The sequence below is a fragment of the Barbatula barbatula genome (genome assembly GCF_947034865.1).
Source record: "Barbatula barbatula genome assembly, chromosome: 5".
NCBI lineage: Eukaryota > Metazoa > Chordata > Actinopteri > Cypriniformes > Nemacheilidae > Barbatula > Barbatula barbatula.
The window spans coordinates 11,084,472-11,105,712 of NC_136769.1; the positions used below are offsets into that span (position 1 = coordinate 11,084,472).

At 40.0% G+C, this 21,241-nt stretch overlaps 1 protein-coding gene across 1 annotated transcript in view; it reads left to right on the top strand.

Annotated features, from left to right (window-relative positions):
* The window catches only part of septin12 (septin 12), a 50,662-nt gene that overhangs the window by 17,684 nt on the left and 11,737 nt on the right, over positions 1-21,241 (top strand). Inside the window, exon 3 of the mRNA XM_079457607.1 lies at positions 17,029-17,277. Within this exon, the coding sequence (XP_079313733.1) occupies positions 17,029-17,277 (249 nt within the window). The remainder of the gene's footprint in view (positions 1-17,028; positions 17,278-21,241) is intronic.

Consider the following 21,241-nt stretch of genomic DNA (forward strand, 5'->3'; position numbering starts at 1 on the left):
AAGGCTGGGTTATATTTTTTTGGCTGTTATCTTTTAAGCTATTTGACATTCTCTCTCTGTTTGTATCAGCCTTCAAGGCACCGGCATCTTAATAAACAGGAAACTGTAAACTCTAAAGTGCTCTTTCTCACTAATACTTTCGAGTGACTCATCCGTTATGAGGGGTGTTATGTTTTCTTTTTGACAGTTAGCTACCCCCCCCGCCCCACCCCTAAATATATATCCTGTCGCACAGAAAGAACTCTGAAGATTATAACTTTACATTGCCTAAGGTATGAAGCTATAATCCAGAGGAAGATGTTATTGCCCATATAATGCTATTAATGTAGATCATCTTTCATTTACGTATAAACTTTGTCCCGGGGGTTTGTTCCCACAATTGTTTGTTAAAAAAACATATCCATACGAGATGTAATCTCCATCGACCATCGAGTTTTCTTCACAAGCTTTCTTAACTGGAGTCCTTTTTACTTCAGATAGGGTTCAGTCTCTAATTGTTTTCAATTGAATCACATTATCGTCTAGAAAAACAATTATTATATAGTTATTTGAGAGATCTCTCTTTTGTAGTTCCTTTTTGTTTCTATTTAGCAGCTGTGCAACTTCACTCATTTCAAAAACCTGCATCTTAAGAAACGCCACCGCGATACCGCTTAATCCAGTAAAGTATGCATAAGTATGCATCCTTTATCCTCCACGACCAGCTTTTAGAATAAGTAATAGCTTTCAACACTGATTTTGGGGTGTCATTTGCATAATTCCTTTTGTGAATCAGGTGCTAAAACAACATAGTGTGCAAATAAACACCTCTATCAGTGGTGGAAATTTGTTTTCTTTCCGTTAAGAGCTTTCCATGATTTCAAGCTCAAATTGCAGAAACGCTTGAACCCATATTTCACCAGTTCCCACAGATCCAGCTGTCTCGATGCACAAAATCTTATTGTGCCGAATTGCAAAAGATTTCTTGGGGGCATCTGGAATCTGAAGTCACATCACAGAAGAGGTTTTTTATATGCCGTTTGGGGCAAACAAGTCTCTCTTTGTCCAAACGGCCTGCTGTTTGTATGAAGTCGATACTTCCCTAGCACCTGATATGTCTGGATGTGCCAGATAATAATACTAATATTTGGAATCTCTGCACGGACAGTGCTATCATTCATAACTACCACCCATATAACAAAAAAATCTATACAAGATCTCAACTGTTTCTCAAAGACAGTGAGGAGATTACACTGAGAATGAATTGGAACTGCTAGATTGACTTTTTTAGAGTTTATGTGTATCTCTTGCCGAATTTCTGAAGAGATCTGTGCTCAGATTTACTAGAATCCCAAACCCTGCTATTTAATTTTAGATTTTATTTGGAACTCAAACATTTCTCAATAGATCAAGACCACTTTTTCTAAGCTACACTTAGATTTTTTTTATAGTCAAACCCTTGTACTGCTGAAGAAATGTGAAAGCTTCTTCAAAGATGATAATTCTAAGACTTAATAACTGAAAGGTTAAAAGGTTTTTAAAAGGTTTTCTAGGTTTTCTTTAGGTTAACACCTTATCATGGCCGTGACATAAATGGCAGAAGCGCTCCAGAAATAATCTATCTAATTCTAAGCATCTGTTTTCCTCTCTTTGAAAGGAAGATAGGCTTGTGTTGTTGGGATGAGAGGTGTATCAGCTGTTCATCACGGAAGGCTGTTTTTTTTTGTGGTTCTTCTGTTCTGCAGGACGGGGAACTACTAGCGAGGAAGGAAATGCCGGATCCGTGCGCTTAACTAAACTTGTGTATTTCCCTCTTTTGAGAGCCAAAATAAACTCACTCAAGTGTGTAAGCCTAAAAGATAAGGCCAGCAAGATACACTTTTGCTTGCCTTTGAATTCCATCCAGTAACCATAAAATGCAAGAATCGTGCCAACTTTGGCCGGCGTTCCTTCGCCCGCCACAGTGCAGTTTACAAGGGACCTATAGTCTGTAGCTGACGGGGCAACCCACTGACCCACTGCCATTGCATTCCTTAAGCCTGTACAAGAATTCTGAACAAACCCACAAGCTCCTCAGTAAAGTTCAATGATTCATCTTTTTAAAGTGTCTATGAGCAATGTGGTGTCTTGATGCAACCCGGACCGAAGCTGAAAAGTCAGTCGTGTTTCGCCATCAAAATCATTTTCACCCGTGTGATCGTACCTGGCCCCAGACCTGCACCGTTCCAGTCATCTGCTTTGTTGAAAGGGACTGGACCCTTTGCTAAACATGTTTTGTGGGTGTAAATTATTTCAAATAGATGAGCACTCAATTACAGCCATTGCTCTCTCAAAGTGAGTTAAGCAAATTGACGAAGCTAATGCTCATTTCACAGGGAGATTAATTGGGGCTTCACAGAGTCTTCACCCATTTGTCTGGAGATAAGGACCACAGACACCCTGCTGAACACAACAGGACAAGGGACAACAGGGGACGGGATTTAAGGAAAGAGGTTCTTCAAATCTGTGAGCACAGGAGTGTTTGATAAGATAGAGGCGTCTTGCATCTATTTTTGAAGGAGGCGCCAGTGGTAGTTTTGGCTGATAAAACGCTTTAGAGAGGTGATTCTCATTAAAATGTAGAACACACAAGCTCATTCTGAGAAGTACTATCTTTTGTAGCCCAGGATTGCTTTGTATTTACACTAATCTGACTGACCAAATCTAGACGCCATAACAAAGTGATGTTTAAAAGCAAGTGGAAGATCTGACGCTTCTGAATTGACCCTTTGTAAATGATAGGTTATTCTGTGAATTATTCAGGGGAGAAGAGTGGATGATATTACTGAGAGACATTCAAACGGAGCATCTGCTGGTGAAATCCTGTTATTGTTGGTGCAAAGGAAAGATTCAGCTTCACGTGTCCTTGACCAGTTATGGCCAGCTGAGTGGAAACGGAATGAGGATGTGCTCTTTGGGTTAAAGAGCATCGCTAAGCAGGAAACAGCACAAAGCCCTATTATGTAACATTATAAATGTCAATCATTTTTTACATAATCACACACATTTATAGTTATTATAGTTTCAGGTTGTCAAAACAAACTCCCAATCCTAATTTGACCTCCAGTTCAGCCTTCTTCAAAAAACTGACGGGAAAACGGTCAGTTCAGAAATATATCAAAACCATATATACAAAAACTGTTTTGTCAGTGTGTGTTAGTACTTAATATTTGAATATACGGTATGAGCTATGAATGTAAACAAAAGAGTCTACATGTTTTAAGTAAAAATTGATCAAAATCAGTTTTCAAAAAATGTAAAACCGCCGTTACCTTGCTTAGATTCACAATAGTAAGCTTATTGTACTGCTTTACAAGTTGAGTTGTCAGGTACGATTTCACAAAAAATGTACTTCAACACGTAAAGGTGAACACGTAAAAAGTAAATAAAGTTACCTGCAATTTTATGTTTCAAACAGAGGCAAACGTTTGGGACCCAGAAACTGTCTAAATATCCAATAGTTAAATCTGCTTTAGAGAAATATATGTGTCGCAAGTGCAAAGCTATTAACAGTGTTTGTCCATTTTTTTCCAGAGAACCGCCTTATACAAACATGCTGGGCATGTTAGACCGGAGCACTGACTACATGCTAATAAAAACTGTTTTCTCTGTTGCTGAGATTCAGAGAAGGCATGTTTGCATCTGTGTCTGGAGCCTATAAGAGACTCGTAGTCCTACTGCCTTGTATGTCAGGTCGCTCGTGCGGTTTTAAGAATGGTCTGCTTGACATTATTTGGACCACAATGTACATATTACACAAGTACTGCATGTGCAGATATGAGCACTTCGTGTCATCCTGGTGTTGACCGACCATGGTGTTTAGACTAGGTTACCATCAAATGTGTGATGTGTTAAGGAATGTTTTCATCCTTATTCCTGTCAGCCTAACCTGGAAATGTATCCAAACCAGAAGAAATACCCAACTAGCTCCTTGCCACACCTAGCTAGCTGAACTCTGATCCTGTGAGGATTTCCCATATTTTTCTAGCTCCACTGTTGCCCCAGCACTCCAGCGTTTAGCTGTGATAGAGTAATTAACTGCGTGTAGTAGACACGGGTTATTAGTAGCAGAGTTTAGATAAGATTTTCCTGCGTGATACAGGGATTGATCTGGAAGCAGAACTCTGTGCAAAGGCCGGGACCATCAGTATTCCCACTGTTTTGTCTGGTGCCTGTAGGCATGGCAATTTGTCTCGGCTTCACCAACAAACAAACCCAGGGGAAGCGGTGCAAGGCTGGACTTGTAATGGTGGCAAGGCTAATACGAAAGACCTAGAGTTATGGCTTGCAGAAAGACCGCGGCTCTATGTAATGACTTTCTGGCCAGCCCAGAAGGAAAGACGGGCGTCTGTGTTCAAATATGCATTAACGTACATGAACTCCCCCTCTCTCTCCACACACACACACACACACACACACACGAGCCTATATCCTTTTTTCTGGTTGACACAAGCACACACATTCTCAGTGATGTTCACTGGGGGAATACGGTGCTGCCTGCTCGACACGTTTCCCTGTGGTCTTTCCAAATCAGTTGCTTAAAGCACAGGAAATACAGGTCATGCAGCAGATGTGCTTTCAACTATAGGACAAATCGCACCCTTCTTGCAGTCTGTCAGGATCAAACAGTGTAGCCAGGGGTGCCAGAATTTAGCTTTCTAAACGTCTCTATCCTTTCGAGAAGGGAGAGGAAAATAGGGAAATGGAGAACGCTGGGCTCTCTGCTTTTGCGTGTTTGTGGGTTCAAGCGCATACGTGTTTCTAGAGCTTATGCATACGTGTTTGGCCGTTTGTTTACATAGCATTTAGGGGGCTTTTTTTAATAATTGTAGTACTTGGATTTGTGTTGGGTTTTATAAGTTGGAAACAAAACATTTATTCTATTTTAAAGAAAGAAATTGAACTTAAAATAGGTTAAAGGTCCAGCCAGTAATATCCAGAACATGGCGAATTACATACAAGGGGACCCTCGGTGTATGTAGATCGAAATCGCTCGCTTCTTTGTGTAAGCTCTTTAAAGACCTCTGAAGACACAGTTATGTATATTATAATGCATTTCTATCATCCCAAAAATGACACACTGGATCTTTAAGTGAAGTATCTAAATCTATTGGATTAAACAGTATTTCGATCTACAGACTGTTACTGCTGCTGGACATTTTTACAAAATTCCACAAAAGAAATGTAATAATGAAATTGAAACCATAAGTGGTATGTTCACAGCCTGTGGTAATTTAAATGTGTTTTTGAATTAATGAACAGATAAGTGTCACATATGAAAACATAAATCTGCTAATGTATATTAGTATGAGTAAAAGCAGCAGGAGATTGTTTACTAAGACATGAGAGTTTATCACAGTCTGGTGTGCTGCATGACTAAAGCATCCCTCTCTTTTCTCTCTTTTCCTTTTTCGTTCTTCCTTTCCTATCACAACAACAACAACATAATTACATTCTCTGATGACACACTCATTGCCATTGACCTAGATCACATTGGATAATAACTGCAGCTTTAAAGAGAAGATTGATGGTTTGATGGATGGGATCTAATTTGTCATTTTCATCAGATCTTTCATTTTTTTGTCTTGAATACAGATTTCCCCTCCACTGGGACTGCAATGTCTGCCTTTGTTTGATGGAGCACTTACTGAATCATCCACTAGGGTGTAGCAGAGTTCTCATGTCAGATTAGCCCATCTGATTGAATTCCTTTTATTCTTTTTTTCTGCTCGAGATTCATTTACACATTCGAGCGTAAACACGCTTTATCTCATTCTTTTAGATGGATGTTACTACGCTTTCGAAAGTGCTGCAAACACGAACACCACAATGAGAGGGCACTCTTTTTGTGGCAATTCATACACAATTCCGAAAGATGCCTATTTGCTCTTGTTTCACTTTAAACAGGGCTTTAGTCAGATTACAATTAAAAATCAATTATTGCTAAGTGCCTGGGCGGAATAAAAAAGAGAATAAAACACGGGATACTAGTAGGGCTGTGATTGTCAGGGAGTGAAGGAGAGGCTGGATGGAGAGCGAACAGGAGCTCACATTCTCTGGTGTTTAGCACCATGTTGGTCAAACGTCCTTTGATCCCTGTAGATGCCCGATCTCTATTGACCCCTATGGAAGCCCCTATCCACATCATGGGATAAGGGTGGAATTGTGAAATGCTGATCTTGCAGGGCAGTTCGTCTGGAATGCGGTTGCCTTCATCTACCTCCCCTTGGGTTAACTTTCACATTAGCACAGATTATGGGTACAAATGAGATCTTGTGTCACTAATGGGGGTCAAAAGAAAAGCGTTTATTCTAAATGTTCTCAGTTTTTGTGATCTTATTTTGGTTATGGCATATGATTGGATTCTTATATTGCTTATTGTCTTGATGTGATTTTCTTTGTACGTTTTTTTGTAGTGTATTCAAATAGCAATACAGTCTAACTACAAGTGCCTGTATGTGTTTTTTTATTTGGGTAGTTGACCAATATTACGTACACGTGTCCTAAAAAACAAACTGTTAATAATGTATTGTTATATATTACTTACATTTAGAATTTAAAATTTGACACATTTAAAGTTTATTTGTCAACTACTCATTTACAGTATGAGCTGTTATAATGGAGGATAGGTGGTTTTGGTTTTTGCTGTAACCTTTTTGTTTTTGATCTCTCACATCTTTACGTTACATCAAACGAATGCTTTTAAGATGAGTGGTTTCCAAAAACACTCTTATTTTTACACCCGATGAGGTTAAATTGAAAGCAAATTGGAGGATGGCCCAATCGGGGAAAAACATTACTTGTTGCTACTGTGGTTTCTATATAACCAGCCCTTGCTCTGGGCAGGGGAGGTGCGGTCTCCATGCAAGTGTTTTTCTTCAGCTATAAGCGACGTGGTAAGTCTCTCGCCCCGACCTGTTGAGTGTTTACATGTTGACACTCGCTGCGATGCTTTCCCGCATTCCTGGCAAAGGCCTTCTTGGAGCCGGTATGTTAGTAAAACACTCTTTTATACTAAGATTGTGAGACGATTTAACGGGCAATGATAGCACTGTGAGCTTTACCAGTGTTAAAAAAACAGCGTTAGTGAAGACTGTGGCTGTTATGTGACTTTTCTGACACAAGAATTAAAAGAGAACGTATGTGTGCCTCTTCCCTTTAGGCCACTTCCACTATTGTAAGGCTTTCGAGAGAATCTACAGATTTTGCATAAAAGTAGTAGTTCGCTGAAAATGTTGTATTCTGTCATGGTTTACTCACCCTCTTGTCATTTCAAACCTGTATGCATCTACAAGCCATCTCAGTGCGAATGAATCCTAAAACGTTGTTTTGTAGATCTGCTTTAGAAGGTCAGAGTTGCCCCAGCCCACACATCTCCGGATAGGGGGAGAGGGGAAAGGTGATTTCCTCTCGGACAGCATGTCGGCTTCCTGCAAGGGTCGTCCCTCCCTAATAGCGACTGCATCCTGCCATGAGAACCAAATGAGACTCGATAGAGCCACATAGGTTTTGCTTACATAAACAATCCAGCTAGGCAGATGCGGAGTGATACCAACATGGTGAGGTATGCTGAACCAAGCTAAAACAAATGTATTAAAATATCCACAGTAATAAGACGGATGCTGTTTGTAGTTGGTATTAATAACCATAAAGTTTTTTTGTAAATTGTGTCAATACGGTTAAGTTTGTTTATTCCTCTTTGAAGATGGTAGTATGACTGGAGGGGCAAAGGTACACAGTAATAGGTCACGACCCAACAAAAAAGCTGTCAAGAATGACAAAATTGGAGTTACAGTAATCTAACTCTTGTGTGTCTACGTTTGTAATGACAGTGTGCTCTTTATGCAATAGTTTGCCTTTTTTGCTTCAGGGCAGGATGCGAGTCAGCTGTTTGTGTGCTATGATGGTAAATCTGTATTTGTCATCCAGGTTAAGCTTAATCACTGGCTAGTGAGCATTCATTTTCCTCAAAGCAGACTTATGAGGAGGTCACCTGAGGCGTGACAGCCGTAGTATTGACCCCGTCAGATTAAGAGGTCTCTGTCAAACAAAGACAGTCTCCGTTTGTGACAACTTTCACAGGAAGTCGCTTGAACTTGAAAGATAAACATAGAAAATGACCGAAACAAACGTGCGGAAAGGCCTGTATAGCGATAATTTTTTTCTTGCACTTCATAACATGTTTTAAACAGTTATAAGAAAGATAGTTCACAAAAACTTCACACTTTTTAAAATTGCTCTCAATATTCAGATGCTTTATAGGTTTTCAGCTGTGCATCCGCTAAGGCCAAAAGTACACCCACAACAGATGTCTGTCTTTGGCACTTTCTCTTTTTTTCTGTCTGTCTTCACCCCACCATGCGTGGAAGATGCCTGGGGTGAGACTTCAGGAATCCTTCGCTCCTGTCCGCCACCTCCTTTTAAGCATGTTTGGATTAGGATAAAGTTAAGATGCTGTAATGGAATTAACCCCTCGAGTCCCACACAAGTAGAGAGCAGAAGTTTTCTCACGGTGTGTGGCGGTGGATCTCCGTGGTAACCTGATAGCTCCAGTCTCTTCGGGGAGGGTTCCCTGGCAACAGTATGAATGAACTGACAGCGTCTGTGCTTACATGTGCTTTTAATTAAAGAGCAGCAGTAATAGAGAGGTTTAGTGGCAATTCACTGTCCCTCGTGGCACAGCGTACACATACTTCCTCCCCCTCTCTTCCTCTCTCGCACATTTACTCAACCGTAGCGACATCCGCAGAAAACAACATATCAGTGTAGATAATCTGTATGTTTGCGCAGCAAGAGGTTCATGTAATTGGAGGGGTATCGTACAGTAGGAGTGGGTTTTAAGGAATCTGGTAATGGCAGGAGGTTCACGGAAAGAGGCAGTCACAGCTCCCTGTTCTTGATGTAAAAGTAAACAAAAACATGACAGCATACTTGTGGGTGGGGTCATAAAACCGCCACACCTTCCAATGGGATTGAAAAAAAAACATATTTTTTACAAGTAAGGTATAGGGCTTTCAAACGTTTAGTCTTACTTTGCGTTTACATAATTTATATCTGTGTACTGTGCATATGAATTTGCTTATTTATAAACGCACACACATACATGCATATATTTAAGAAAAATATCAAAAATAATAGACGCTTATAAAATCTAAATATTTCCTAAATACATGTGTGTGTATCTTTTTCTGTTTATAAAAACACAATTTTATTGCACAGTACACAGACATATATTATGTAAACTCAAACTTTTTTCTGGACGCAATTGATCACGATTAATCTTTTTGACTAGTATTTTGTATTATTTTATTGCATAAAATATAATGGGGCAGTTTCCCGGACAGGGTTTAAGGCTAGTCCCAGACTAACTGAAATGTTAGAGGTGTCTTTAACTAAAATAATTTACACTGGCATATCTTAAAATATATCAGTGCGATTGTTTAGTCTCAAGATGCTCACCAGTGATGTTTTTTGTAAAGTATGTTTTTAAACATAACTTAAATATGCTAATTTAACTAAGGCCTAGTCCTGGTTTAAACTAATCCTTGTTCGGGAAAACGGCCCTATATGTCTAGAGTAGTGCTAAAAATCTATTAATCATGATTAATTGATAAAAAAATATTGTGTTTATATATATGTGTGGCGTGTATATATATAATAATAGTTTGTATTGAAATATAATTTTCATAATGTATAAGTATATATTATTCATATTACTTCAATACTGCATAAACATGCATGTTTATTTATATACACATATTCATTCACATGCCACACACACATACAGTATGTATTTTATAACCACAGTTTTATTTTGGAATCGCATAATCGCCGACGGCACTAGGCTGGAGAGCGTTTTTCTTATTGGGTAAAAACATTGTATTGTATATGAGCCACTTTCCGTATTTGTTATTTTATAAAAGTTCTGGAGAAAAACATTTGACATCCCAAACAAAACACTTATGGTAAATTTTCCACTGAGGTAACAGTCATGACAGATGTTTTCGTTAGCAGACACTTTGTATTTCTTTGATTTCAATGTGATTTAAACCATGTTTTGTACGGCACTCCCTAATAAAGTCAGCGGCCAGCTGGCAAGTACCTCTGTTTTATTTACTCGCCAATTTTGACTTGCATTTGGCACTTGGGGAGCTTCATTTCTCTCCATGATTGTGTCGCTGCAACTTTGTCCTCAAATTTCTCGCTGCATTAAGTAGGTCGAGTTCTAGTCATTTCCCTTTCGAGTTGCACGTATTTTTTTCAGGTTTTCTCATATCATTACTTCTCAGAATAAACCTAGCGCGTGCCACAAGCCCCACCTCAAAAAGTATATCTGCCAGTGATGTATATGCCAATGATAGTGTTTACACAGTGGGTGGATTCAAAATCAGAAAGCTTTATCAGTCACGAAAATAATGACCTGGAATGACCGGAATAATGTGGCGGTCGAGAGCACTTTGTAGGAAACTCCATTAACAAATCTCAGTCAGTTAATTAGTTGTAGACGTAGTGGAGCGTTTAGACCCTGCATGGGGCTCGCAGCCTTGCGAAAGGCTTTTAGATGAAAGTGATGAATTGCTGTCATTGGGCTTGTTCTATACTTTATCAAATGATTAAATATTGAATGTAAAATAGACAGCTCTCGCCGCATGCAAAGGTCATTTTGAGATTGCTGCATTAATCAAAATGCTTTTTCCGGCAGAGATGCTCTGTGTGGTAATGTGCAGCAGACCTGCCTGTTCACTTGTGTTTTGGGAGAGAGAGAGAGAGAGAGAGAGAGAGAGAGAGAGAGTGCATGATGGAAATTTGCTGCTTCTCATACCTTCTTCTCTGCAACCTTAGTTATGAGAAGGAAAAAGTTCACCCTGTACTCGATTTATCTATCCCAGCAGAGCCGGAACGTTTTATTTCATTCACAATGGATTGCATTTCCATTTGTGACATTACCTGTCTGGGATTTTGAACCTCAACACAAAGACATGTCCTCATATCTCCAGTGTGGGATTCCGTGTTCGTTTTAACAGACGGTTTTGATAAAGGCATAAGGAAATCCATCCCGCTCTTGAGAAACACTCTTATTTGGTAACTATGGTGATAACACAGCTGAAGAAAGTGCGATTGTTCTGTGTGGCATAAAACTAGTTAAAATACAACCAGGAAGAGAGAGGCCCAAAGGCAAGGAAATGCATCACTCTCAGAGTGCTGTCTGTGGTTGTGCAACGGCACACCCTCGCGCACGGACACACTCACACAAACCCGTAACTGACATCCTGAACAGTTCGCAATTCACTTTCTGACAGCACATGGGGCCCGGCAACCACTTCAGTATCTTACTTATCTGCTAAGGTAAACGAGTGATTTCTGTTAAAATTCTACAAATAATTCTGCTAAATAATCTTTGGATCATTTCTAGTCTTGGAGTTTGACTAACTAGCTGTCAATGCTAATGAAATGGGGTTTGTGTGTGCATGTTATACCTGTTGTCTTTGATCTTGATGTTGGAGTGCTGTAGGTACATGTTGCTGAATGTTGTGGTTTAGCAGTTGGCTGATGTATGTTGAGTGCAAGTGTGAATGTGTCTGTCTGTTTTGGTTTGTGGTGTTGTGTGCTTCAATGTGTGAGGAGCCTCATAGTTGTCAAGACTTCTATACATCAGGAATCAAACAGGAATTGTATCGTTATTCAAACATTAAACAATCCCAACACACACACATATTAACGTATCTATGTAAATGAGGACATTCAATAGACTTGTGGTGCTTTCATATACACCTAGTAAACATTATAACCTAACACTTAACAGAAAACTTTCTGCTTTTCACAGAATTATTTACTATATTTTTATAGCGTTTATACTAGAGATGCACAATACTAGATTTCTCCACCGATAACAGATTATTCAGATTGACATCTGCTGATGCTGCATCTCAAAATTAAATGACTGTTTCTTAACTTTATTATTGGCCGATATATCGGTGCATCTCTAATCATTACTATACTTCATACTGCATATTTTTTAGACCATACAATTTGAAATATTTACTTATTTACATTTAGCATTTTTACAAAAGAGGCCATCCCAAATGTCCCCAAAGGACACATTTTGCCACATAAGGGAATTGTTCCCGAATAATTTTTAAGCGCACACACATTTTTCTGTCGCATTCACTGTTTCTGACCCTGCTATTTTGAAGAAGGCCGATCCTTACATGGGTGTATTCAGCAGTCCCCTTGACTTTAATTTATACGAGGTGAACTTTATTGTAGAGAACCTGAAGACTAAACACGGCAGCTGTGTGAAAAGTCAGACAGCCGGTTAGAGAACGAAAGAAACACTGTTCCTCATTGAAACTGTGCAGAGATGCTTCACATCTCCATGTTTAAACAGATCTGGACCGGAGTTTAATGTGATCTCTCTTGAAACCCGTCTGGTGTTTGTTTCCCGTGCTGAAAAGCTGCTAGAAGTACACTATAACGATTCAAAAGCACATGCAAATATTGTTAATTCAATGATGACAGGCTTGCTAAGCGCCAATAATATCCTCTTAAACTCAAGTGTTCGTTGTGTGTAAGTGGTAAAATACAAGCTCTTTCGGTATAGAAACCACTCATGTTTGATCAGCCATTACTATGTCCTTTAACAGCAATCCACAGGCAAACAGCATGACGGCATTGGCGGCATTAAATGACTTTTTCTTCTTTACGGTCTTTTACTGAGCGAGTAACTGCAATTGCTTTTCTTTCTCTCTATGATGAGCCGACTGATGAGTCCATGAATTCCTACAGTTCAGAGCAGCTCTAAAATTTCTCCTAATTGATTTTATGGGTCAATTATGCGTTTGCCTCATTGTGTGGTCAGCAGGGGTGCCGTGGGCCAGCAGACCGGCAGCAGCCTCACTCGTGTGCAAATGAGCTGGGAAGAGCAGTAGAGAGATGCAGGAGGAGGAGGAGGGGTTGATGGTTAAAGTCCTCTTTTGGATTAGTGGAAGCTGCTTGGCAATCTGCATGTGAATGAGTGTGAGCTGCTTTAGCCGTTACCCCTGCGCACTTCTCTATAGTGAGAGAGGGGGTGAGAGAGAGCGAGAGAGAGAGAGGCAGAAGTGCATGGGCAGTTACACAGCACAAACAGTTTTGGGACAGTTTTGAGGAACATCAGAGAGAATTGAAGAGTGTCCAGCGTGGGCCGGTGGGTCTTTTGGTGTACAGCTTTGGACAGGGTGGTTTGGACAGAGCTTTGCGAATGAGAGAAGGTAAGAATCGCGTCATCCCTTGGGCTTTTCTGTGGATCTCAGCTTCAGTGCCCTCTGATAACAATGGGACCGCGCGCAATGAAGCGCTTCGACAGTGCCAAAAGGGGGAGGGGAGGCTCACGGCTGCCTGAGAAAGCACACGTTTGAAACATGATGTTTTCAATGTTTGTTAGCTTGTTTTGCTTTGTTTGCGAATGAGATTTGTTGAGATATTTTCTGGCAGGAAGGAAGTCATGGTTGCCTTGTGAGGTTTTTTGAAGCATGGTTATTTTGTAGCTTACACTCATTCAGAAGTGCAGTATTTTGCAATAAGTATACTGAGATGCTCTTTAATGTGAAACAGACAGTTTGAGTCACTTCCTCTTGTGCGCAGCTTTTAGAAGTTAAGGTTTGACGTTTTTTATGTTTCATAATGAAAATAAACAGGAAGTTGTGCTTAGAAATGGTACCATGATGAGGTTCAGATGCCGTGTGTTTGCCTGTGGTATTGTTGACCTGCATGGGTAGAAAACATCTTTCACAGGGCCCTGGGATTAATTACTTCCCATGATGCAAAAATGTTCTATTGAGGATTTCAAGCTTTTTAACTCTATTCAAGAATATTGCTGTGTAACTCACTTCCTGTCTCACTTCTCACTTTCTGCTGTGCTGTGCTGTTCTGTCGACCTCAATTTAGTTCCTAAAATGCTTTAAAGTTCCCTGCGTGGCTGTAAATGGCCTGCTCCATTGCTTGCTTCAGAGTGCTGTGGCTATATTGGGCAAAACTGCAAAATTTGCACAGTGCAACATAAAAGAAATTACAGGCTGCAGAAACTTTTATGACCATTAACAATGCTTCATATCGACAGGCTCTATTGATCGTACATCTGTCTCTCTCTCTCATTATCTGCCAGGGACAGTTTTTCTCAGATATAGCCTATTACTTTGGTGAAAAGCTATTAAAATATGTATTATATGAAAATTCTCAGTTTAAAGAGGTTTATTTGAAGGCATAGTATTGGTTGCAGATCAAATGTTAGCATTTATCGGTTAGCATGAGAAGTGTAAAATGAGTGCTCATGTGGCTCACATTCTTATGTTTATAGCAACGTAGGCCTATGTTATATAGACATGTTGTTTTGTTGTTTGTATGTATCCATTTGCCAGTTTCCTGCTGGAATAGTGCTTATTGGGGTGGTTGACAAATAAATCGAAAATGTCATTTCATGTCACACCATAGGACACGCGTAGGTCTACGGTATATTTGTCAACTACCCATCTGTCAATTTATGATGCATGATAAAGTAGAATCTTTGTACATGTCTTTGAATATCTAACTAGTTAACATGTAGAGTGTTCGTTTTGAACCATGATCAGTTTGTCTCGTGTCACTGGGGGCTGTTTCCTGTCACTCGTTCGTGTCAAATAAAGATGGCCCTCCTCTGTGCACCTTTATTAAAGAGCAAAAGCAGACACCGAGCAAACCCAGAAACAGATTTGCTTGTGATTGGACACAATATAGATGGTTTCTACAAAAAAGTTTAAACTACTTTCTAGCACTTTCTCTCACTCTGTTTGCTTTTCTCAAGCCTCTGGAATACAGTGTGTCTAACCTCTCTATTCCCCCCGTTCTCTATTTGAGCTGAGCATCGCTCTGTTTGTCAGATTCTATTAGAGCGCAGGCCGTTTTCCGACTGCATCAAATAAATAAATCTGTCAATCAACAGTCTCACTGCCCTGTTCTCCCTTTTCAATGAGTTAGTAAGTTTTGCTTCCACTGTATAGAAATAGTTGACTGTAAAGTTCTGTCAGTCTTTGCAAACTTGTGTGACTTTTTCTTCAGTTGAATGAACGTAGATGGTGATTGAAAAGAGCTCACAGACATGTTGCTTTCAATGTTTCATAGCTTAAAGAAGGTATATGATGGCAGAATTGTAATATTTGGATGACTTATGGACTTGTGAGGGTTTGTACACGCACCTCAGAAATGCACAGAGAAGGTACGGTCTTGCTGAGCCTCTCAGGTGCAGGATGGACCGCTTGCATGTGAACCCAGTTAGGAAATAAGAAGCCCAGGATTAGTTCCATTTTGGTGGTTGGAGGCAGTACGGTATATTTATAGCTAATTAAGTCATCTGGACTGGATCTGTGCTGCCGGATACTCACGAGGGTTTGTGATCTCATCAGATCAAACACAGAACATACTGCTGATTTAATAGACATGCGATTGTAGATATGCATTGTTTAGCACTCGGCATGTTGAAATAAGAGGATGCCAGAATGCTTATTAATATTATTTATTGTTAACTTCATAATCAGCAGATGACTGTCTACAAGTGTCTAACCCATAAGGCCATAGGAGGCGTAGTCATCAGGTTCAAATGAAGACTTGACATAGAACTGCGAGGTGTTGTGTGGATGTTTTCAGGTGAATGTGTGAACTCATTCACGCACAAATGAGATGTGTGGATGTGTGTTGTACATCTTTTATATGGATGTGGAAGCAGCTGTGCTTTTTGCAGGGTAATTCTACTTGTCATGTCAAATAAGAGATGATCCTTTGAATATTTTAATGTGATATGATATTCTTTACTCTGAAGCGCACTCGTTCGTGTGGCAGCTCAAAAAATCACTAAAATATATTCACTAGATTCAAATTAGTATGCCAATATTTAGAAAGTTTTCTTTAAATTGTCTTGTAGGCATGTTGTGGTAACATTTAAATTAGCTGATCATTGTTTGGACTGGAATTAGACTAGTTGATATGTCCAAAAATAAAAGTTCCTCATGTCTTTCAAATCCATTCTTTTGTCTGTTTAACACAAAAGAAGATATTTGATTGGCTCCCAGCATTCTTCAAAATATCTTTGTTTGTGCCATGCAGAAGAAAGAAATTCATTCAGGTTTGGAATTACATAAATAATGATACATGATAAAAACATTTGACATTTTTGGTGAACTGTCCCTTTAAGGATCTTGTCTTTACCATTTAAATGCTACTTCAACATCCTGTGGGCGTGGTCTGTTGGATTCAAATTTCAGCTCATGAACGGAAAGGGAACATTTTTAAAGCTATCTGTGTAAACAGGTAGAGGAGTGTCCTCTCTTTACTTCAACTTCAGAGGTTCTCAGGGAGATTGTTTTCAACCCTCTTACACAATGGCGCTGCAACTGTACAAACTCCAGTGCAGGAGTATTATAAACATTAGCTTCACACGTAGTCGCTGCACTTACTAAGTCAGGCGGGGCATCCTCCGTCCGGACCGGCTGACAGGTGCCTGTTCCTCAGTAGTAAACCAGTGTGGCGTGAACTGTGGTCTCTGTGCCGACTACTCTCGCGAGTGAACTAAATGGAGCTGAACACCTGAAGCTCATGCAGCAGAAACATCTCTGTGCAGTTGTATTTTGTGTTAGTTTGTTTGACAGTTTAATGCACATTGAGGGCACTTTAGGTTTTTGCGTTGTGTTTAATCATACATATCAAACATGAATCTCCAACACCCCTGCCTCACAAACAAGCGTGTGCACTGAACACGACAGGAAATGTGGGCACCCCCCTTATTTACATTTATGTATTTACCAAACGCTTTTATCCAGAGTGACTGTGCATTCAAAAGCTGTACTTATATGTGTGTCCCCTTAAATTCACGAACTTTGCGCTGCTAATGCAATACTTTTGATAACAGTTGAGCTTTAGGGATACTGCCGCTTTTTACTGTTCTGTTATGTGTGGATGTTATGGAGTTGAGCCTTGTATGTTAACTCTTCTCTCTCCTGGCAGACACGGCACAGGATCTGGATCTGGAACCATCCGTCCAGATGGAGGAGGAGAAGGAGGTCATTGAGGAGAGAGAGGTGGAGGAGAGGAGGGTGGAGATAGAACATTCACCGCCATGCCTCGGTGAATCTGACACACAAGGCATCATCAAGGGCAGAGATCTGTTCGGATATGTTGGAATCGAGGCGGTTTTGGACCAGATGAGACGCAAAACCATGAAGGCCGCCTTTGAATTTAATATCATGGTTGTTGGTAAGTCAAACATCGACTTGTTTATCTTGTATGCAGAATTTGTCCAGTTGGCACTTATATAGCCCGCAAAGCAAATTCAGAACCTTGCATTGAACCTTTAATCTACATTCTCAACAGCTCAGTGCGAATAGCTTCACGCTTTTCTTACTGTGGTCAGTGTGATCTTTACCTTAGATGTTGTTTGTCTCCTGAACTTGTGTGATTGCTTAAAGTAACTGATAAAGTGATGATAATAGCATCTTAAAAAAGTGGTAAAAAGAGTAAAATCAAACCTGATTCTAATGATTTTAGAAGCGGTTGAATGAGACAGGAAGTGAGATGCCTTTGACAGGAAATACATGCAGGTGAAGAGGAATTGTTGCTATGAAAGGAAAACGGTTTACTTTTAAAGTGATAGTTCAGCCCAAAATGACTTCACTTGTCATTTCAAACCTCTGTGCAGAACACAAAAGATGATATTGTGAAGAATATGGTGGTACCCATTCATTTCTACTGTATGGACACAAAACCAATTCAAGTCAATGGATACCGCCGTCTTCAAAATATCTTCTCTTGTGCTCTGCGGAAGAAAGAAAGTCATGCAGGTTTGAAATGACGAGAGGGTGAGGAAATGATGATCGAATTTACATTTTTGGGTCAACGTTCCCGAATTAGTTCTTCAAAGGAATCACTTTGGATTCATTCGCTGGCATAGATCACTTTAATTGATTCACTCAAAAGAATCAAACTTCACCATTTTTGCAGCTAAAGTTTAAATGGCTATTAAGAGACACTTTTTATGAAGCTATTAAAACTCTGTCTTAACGCTCTCAAGCGGTCGTGAAACTAGTCTATTAACATGCTCAACTTAATGGCCACATAAAAATCACTTTACAATCATCACAACCGTTGTGACACTTAATAGTTAATGGCCAGTTAAGTCATATTTAATATTGACAGTATATTAATGTGTTGCCCTGTTTTTAAGAACAGTGGTTTTGTTTTGTCAAGTCATATATTTAATACCATGTTACTGGGAACTGTCCAAAGAAGTCACTGGTCATCTGCCCAATTAAGCTTGGCCACCTTATTTAAGGATGGCCAATCAGAGCGCTGAAACCTCCCATGATCCCCCTGTGCTTTGAGAAAGAGTGTGGGTTAGCATGCTGGAAGGGGCAGAAGAGGAGGTGTGGGCCTTAGGCAGAGGCTATTGTTGTGTTGTCTGTGGGCTGGGAGGCAGGGCCCCCGTACACGCCACAGTGCTCCCCAACTGAGCCAGCTAAGGGGATTTATGATGGGCGCAGCATCACAAATTCAAGACCATCCAGCTCTCCAATGAGAGCTATTCTTTATTTCCACTTTTTCTTCACCTGTTTTTTTAAGAGAGCTGCCAGGTTTTTCTTCACTCCCTTGGTTTCTGCCGGTGGCTCCTGTGTTTTGAAAATAGACGGACATTTTGCCAAGACCTTCAAAGGCTGCGCTTATCCAAGTCACAGAATAATGTCAGTTAAACAAATGCAATATGAACTTCTCATCGTGTGCAGGATTTATATAAGACATAATTGTCAGCTACTTTTAAACTGTGGTTCAGTTATAATAGTGATAAAAGCTATAGTTCTGTCAAGACGGTGGGAAACTATATTATAAGCTATTAAAAAGAAATGGCTCTATAAAAACTGTGTAAGGAGTCTGTTAAGAACTATTATCTGATACAACTTTATTTTTAAGCAAGACAGCAGTATTTACCTAGTCCAAAAACAGATTTATCTAAATTATTGCTATATTCCAATACGTTTACACTAAACATGGCAAACGATGCACAAATGTATAGTGGCTGTAATCATGCATGAGCAATAATACATGGCATTTACAAAGATCAGTAATGTAGCGTTTTGTCATTCCAATACTTGTTAGAAAAAACAAGTTACTATTTTTAGTTAGTTGCACTTCAACACATCTATAACAGTTTTCACCTGTTCTCGTTTTCTGCAACACTGACGGATTTTAAACCTTCTACCCAGAGCAGCCTGTTGAGGGGGAAGGAGATCAAAGGTATGTTACAGCAGATCAGGGATAGCGGTGAATTCTGCAGAGCACAGAACGCCTCTTTACTTCTTAAAATGTTTCCTGCGTGACTCTGTTCCTTGCCCCAGTAAGCTGTGTTGGGTACAGTAAGTTCCTTGCTTTGGTTGTAAATATGCTGGTGCTCTCCATGCCAGCTATTCTGGACATGCATCAAAGGTGAACTGCTGTCTATCTCTTTTTTTAGTGAGTGAGAAAATGAAACAAAGAAGGTGTGACTTTCACATTCTATACAAAACTAGTGACAGACAGCTCATATGGTCCAATTAAGTATTCGGTTGATTTGCGTGGAATCACTCATTTATGTTTGGTAAATGTTATTAAAATGTGTGTATTTTGTTAAAAAGATTATTTTGGTTTGGGTTCTGGTGTGCGGGTGGTTTCTGAAAGAAATGTTGAATAGTCATACTATCACCAAACAAGTTGAAAATGTCTGCTGGTCTTTTTAGTAGGTAACTTTATCATGGGGGCATTTGGAAAGCTAATATGTAATAGCATTAAATGACAGCTGAATAAGACTGTAAAGCAAAATATAAACAACAGGATGAGCAGTAAGACTGTAAGCATGGAATGGAGGAAACACTGTGTCATCTACAGGAAGAGTTTAGTGCATTACACATGCCCGCATGTTCCTGCCTTAGGCAGCTCTTACACAAGATACACACACACATATGGCAGCACTTGGAGACTGTTGGACTGTGTAGTTTGTCCTCGGTTGTAAAGGTCAGGACCTTTCTTGTAGCCCCAGGACTTAAGCTACTGTGACTCTCACAGTTTCCCATAAATCCACAGACTCTATGCTAGACTGAAACCCATAGCGTTCTGCTCCCAAATGGAAATTTGGCATATTGTGACATTTAATGCCAGCTTGTAGATATAGTGTCCGAACTAGGTTTTGTAAACTGCATGTACAGTATCAGTGTATATTTGTGAAAAATCAAGATCTTCTTTATAGTTTACCCACAGTTGAAACTTCTGTCATCCTTTATTCATAATCTTGTCATTCCAAACCTCTATGACTTTCTTCTGCAGAACACAAAAGACTGTATTTTATTTTGAAGACATTTTAAAGAATGTTGGCAACCGAACAATGGCGGAACCCATTGACTTCTATTGTATATAGACACAAAACCAGTGCAAGTCAAAGTTTTCTCTGTAGGTTTGCACCATTAGAAATGCTTTTAAGAACTCGATTAGAGTTAAACACATGACGCATCTAAAACGACTGCTTGCATTGAAGTTTTATGCGGTGTAAATAAATGACAAGCTGTTACTTCTGAGTGAGTGTCCAGTATGACTCAAAGCAAGCACCTGGCTGTGTCTAGTCATTTTACCTTATTTCAGCACCTCATGTCCAACAGGTATGGTACGTGTGAGTAAACTGAAAGTTTCAGGAAGTCCTGCCTTACTCATCCATTGTCTGAGTGGTTAAATCAAGGAGCCTAAGAAGGATGGGTGTGTGTGTGTTGTCGTTTTGTCATAAATTTGATGTCAGCTGCCTCCCGTGGTGAGAGGCTGTGACGTAAATCCATCAAATCCTCTGTTGAGGTGGGCAATGATGGAGGGGCCAGATTTCCTCGGCTCTGTCGTCTATCTTTGTCAAATCTCCGTCACGCCTATCTCTGTTTCATCTGCTGACGGCGTCCCGAGGCACCCGGGCCCCTCAACAGGTACAAACAGAGCGGCGAGAATGTTTAGCACGTTCCCCACCCCTGCCCAGTGTGGGGGAGCTGAACGGCTGCCCCCAGGGGCCCTCAGAGCGAGATGATACCCAGCCCATCATCGACACACTAAGCGGCTCACATTAACACAGCACATGAGGCATTGAAGGTGGCCTCATAGATTTCCCCTTATTTGTTTGAATTGAGATGGCCTTGATAAGCTTCCCTCTCTGGTAATAGCT